Below are 3773 nucleotides of genomic sequence, written 5' to 3'. Positions count from 1 at the left end.
TCACAGCCTTTCTAATCACTCTGTATGCGACCCGTTTTTCTCTCGAGAAGCGTGTTGAATCTTCTCTTTGTCACCCGTGTTAATAAATTCCCCACTGATGTCTTTTGTGGGGCATGTTTCGATTCACCGTTTCGAGCCCTTTCAGTCTGACGGCTTTGGTTCTGGGAACTTTTCTTGAGCAGTTTGTTGCCGATTTCCTCGCTCTGATCTCTCTTCCCGAGTGTTGGGCCTCTTGAACTGGTTCTCTGATTTTTCTTAACTTTTATCTCATATTTTCCGTATTGTTCTTTTTGCTGTACTTTCTGGGAGGTTTTCTGAATCTTTATTTTTCAACCATTCTGTTGAATTTCCCATTACTTTCTCTCTTTCTTTCTTTTTTTTTTTTAGCATTCTGTTGTTTCATGGATACTATATAGCTTCTTACATCTCTGAGGATATCAGTGACGAATTTTTGTTTATTTTTAGTTTTCTTATCCCTGCACAGTCTCATTTTCCTCCAAGTTTGCTCCAACACCGCCCCCCCCCCGCCCCCACCCCACACACGGTTTGTTTTGGCCCTATTTCCCATGTCAGAAACTTCCCTTGGGTTTCTGGTAGACCTTGGCTATCTCCTGGGGCTGCAAAGCTGCTGGAAGTTCTGAGGGTGCAGGCGGGGCCCGTAGCCGCTGGCCTCCACTGAGGGCGAGCCAGGTGGGCCACCTGTGAGGATCCGCTGATTGCAGTCTCTGTAGCTCTTCCCCGTGGGCTGGTCATTTTCCTCCAAGAAGAGTCATCTAATCTCCTTCCTAAAGGGTAAGGGTCTGGCTGCCAGGGTTCTGGGAGGCAGGTAGGGGGACGGGACTGGCTGGCTCTGCTCAGCGCTCCTGCTGCACGCAGGCACTTCCCCCTACTTTGGCGTAGAGGCCCCGCCCACCTGTGCCTGCTGTCCCCAGTTCTTGAGATTTCTGCTCAGGTGATGTAAATCCGGTCACTGCTCATTGTCACATGACATTCTTGGGTCCGCTACGTCTGTTGCCATCTGCATTCCCACTTCCAAACCTGTGTTCTCACAGTTTCTCGGGCTGGTCTCGCTGACCCTGAGAATGTGTGTCATCCTTAAAAATCCATGTGCTGTAGTTCTACCCTGGTTTGCAGGGAGCAAAATCAGATGCGTGTGTTGGATCTGTCGTGCTAACCTGCCAAACATCAGCAACAGTCATGGCAAACGCTATGCTGCTTTCGTGTCAGTCACTGTTCTGATGCTTTGTAGGAGTCGTTTCATTTACAAGTTCGAATAACTGGTGCTTACTGAAGCTCTGAAAAACAGTCATTTGGAAACCAAGATTTCCAGATGAACCGACCGGTGTTGGTCTGTTCCTTTCACCTCTGATGAATTCGCGCAGAGGAGGGGATGGAGGCGCGTCGGAGCGCGCCCATTCTCTAACTGCCTTGCTTTCCTCTTGGGACGTCTTTCTCCACAGAGGAGCGTGCTCCAGCTGCTGCACTCCAGGAGCGAGGTGGTGCGGCAGTACATGGCCAGGCTCGTCAACGCTTTCGCGTCCCTGGCGGGAGGTAAGGCTCAGGCTTGTCCTGGGAGGGAAGAGCTAGGTCCTCCTGATGCATTTTTTTTTTCCTTCGAAAATGGGTGTTCTTCCTCGAGTGTCTTAGAGATGCTATGTTTCCTCAATTTATTCCTGTTTAAAAGGTATCTGAGGGTTTGTTTCTGTGTGTGCGTGAAAATCGGATGTTGTCTTATTGATGTAGTTTATGCCAGAGCAAATTTGTGTGCTTTTGCAGTCTCTTTTGTAAGCCTTCTGATTTTATTTTGTAAGGTTTCTGGTTTTGTAACAGTGCTTTTTAAATTGCTTTTAAGTATATAACAGGTAATGCATTTTTTCTCATTTTCTACTTAAGGCAAAATGAAGTTGGTGAAATAATTAAAGCTGATCCCAATAAACACTGCACCATTTTAATCAAAAGACTATAATCTCTTAAATCAAGAGGATCTGAAAATTCCAAAGTTAATATACCACCATTACTGAGTTCAAAACGATTTTACAAAGCGCCATTATCTTCTATAAGTCCTCATTTGTTTGCGCTCTTTTTACCAGGAATAAAAGGAGTTTTCAAATTATGACTACGTGATACTCTGAAAGTTTGTTCTTTCATTCACGTGTCATTTTTCCAGACATTTATCACAAGCCAGGGCACACGCCAGGGACCATTCACATAACACTGTTGACATTTATGTCCGAAATTAAAATTAACATCATCTATATCAAGACACCAGTCCGGAACAGGCTGGTGACAATTCAAGGCTTACTACAGGGTTCTGGGTAGGATTCCCAGCTTCTTCTCCAGGCCTTGGGCACATCTAGAAGGAGCGAGTGTGGCCAGAAAGCACCCCTTGGTGGCCTTGGTGAACACCAGCAGGCTTGTCACCCACAGGTTCTCACCCTCTTGCCCCTCGTAGACCTGGTTTTTGGGTTTAAGATTTCTGGTAAACAAAGGAGAGTGCTCCCCACAAGGACGTGGTGACGAATTACGTTTAGATGCAAAAAGAGCAGTTTCTGTCCATGAGACAGTTGATAGAAAACGACCAACTTTGCAGAAGCGCTATGTTTTAATAAGCTCTTTAGAACCTAAGATTAGAGAAAATCGACATGCGTTACATGCAGAATTTTCATAGAAAGTGGTTTGGGAGCCTGAGCTTAACTCGAGACCCGTTCTTTCCCTCTCTCACTCGCTCCTGTCACTAGGTCGCCTGTACGTCGCCCAGAGCACGAAGCTGCTGCGCGTGCTGGAGGAACGGCTGCGGGAGGAGGACAAGGACACGGCCACCCGGGAGAACGTCCTCGGGGCCTTGCAGAAGCTCAGTCTCAGGTGCTGACTGTGCAGTAGGTCACGGTGGTTCCTGGAAATTCACTTGGGGTTTTTATACGCCTCTCTTTTGTGCCTATTTAGTCTCAATGACAACTCAAGAGGCAGATGATATTTTTCAGCTAACACCGAGGACAGGTTGGGTGACTTTCCAAGACAGGGCTCTCTAATCCCCTAAGCTGTGCTGCTCAGGCTGCTTTGGATGGAGGAAGATATTTTAAGAACATTGTCTGGTGCCAGCCAGATGCTGCATCGTGCATGTCCCAGGCCACGGGCAAGGTACTCGGTGTCCACACGAATGCAGCCTGAAGGGGCCTCAGCCTTCAGGCCGTTCAGCGTCCCTGCGGGCACATAAACGAACAATCACAGCGAGTGATAGGTGGGTCTGTGGCCGTCGGGGCCGGAGCCTGCAGGTCTCTCTCCACACGTCCCGCAACACACCCTGCGGTCTCAGCCTTGGCCCTGTCGTGACCAGGACCTGCTCCCTTCAGAAAGGTAAAACCAGGCACCTCTTCCTGAACCAGGTCTGGCATCCTCCTAGAGCTAGCTTTTTTTTTTTAATGGATAACTTTATTGCGGTGTACTTTACATACCACAAAATTCACCCATTTTAAGTGTACAGCCGAGTGATTTTTAGTATATTTACAGAGTTGTGCAACTGTCACCACAATCTAATTTTCAAATATTTCCATCACCACAAAAAGAAACATCATGCCCGCCATTGCTCCTCCTTCCGAGGGCCCAGGGGACCGCTGCCCCGCTTTCTGTCCACCTACCTGTCCTGGACATTTGACGTACATGGAATCACATACGTGTGTCCTTTCGTGACCGGCTTCGTTCACTCAGCACAGTGGCGTTGAGGTTCACCTGTGTCGTAGCTGTGCCCGTCCTCTGCTCCGCTGGGCCACACCCTG

General features: G+C 48.2%; 1 protein-coding gene across 8 annotated transcripts in view; it reads left to right on the top strand.

Moving 5' to 3' along the window:
- The window catches only part of ARMC9 (armadillo repeat containing 9), a 122408-nt gene that overhangs the window by 58407 nt on the left and 60228 nt on the right, over positions 1 to 3773 (top strand). For all 8 annotated transcript variants that reach the window (XM_025043209.1, XM_025043210.1, XM_025043211.1 and 5 more), the window contains exons 12-13: positions 1461 to 1551; positions 2739 to 2862. In XM_025043209.1, the coding sequence (XP_024898977.1) occupies positions 1461 to 1551; positions 2739 to 2862 (215 nt within the window). The remainder of the gene's footprint in view (positions 1 to 1460; positions 1552 to 2738; positions 2863 to 3773) is intronic.

The sequence above is a fragment of the Pteropus alecto genome, unplaced genomic scaffold (genome assembly GCF_000325575.1).
Source record: "Pteropus alecto unplaced genomic scaffold, ASM32557v1 scaffold110, whole genome shotgun sequence".
Lineage (NCBI taxonomy): Eukaryota > Metazoa > Chordata > Mammalia > Chiroptera > Pteropodidae > Pteropus > Pteropus alecto.
The sequence above is the reverse complement of the archived record's forward strand: the minus strand, read 5'-3'. Positions and strand labels throughout refer to the sequence as shown.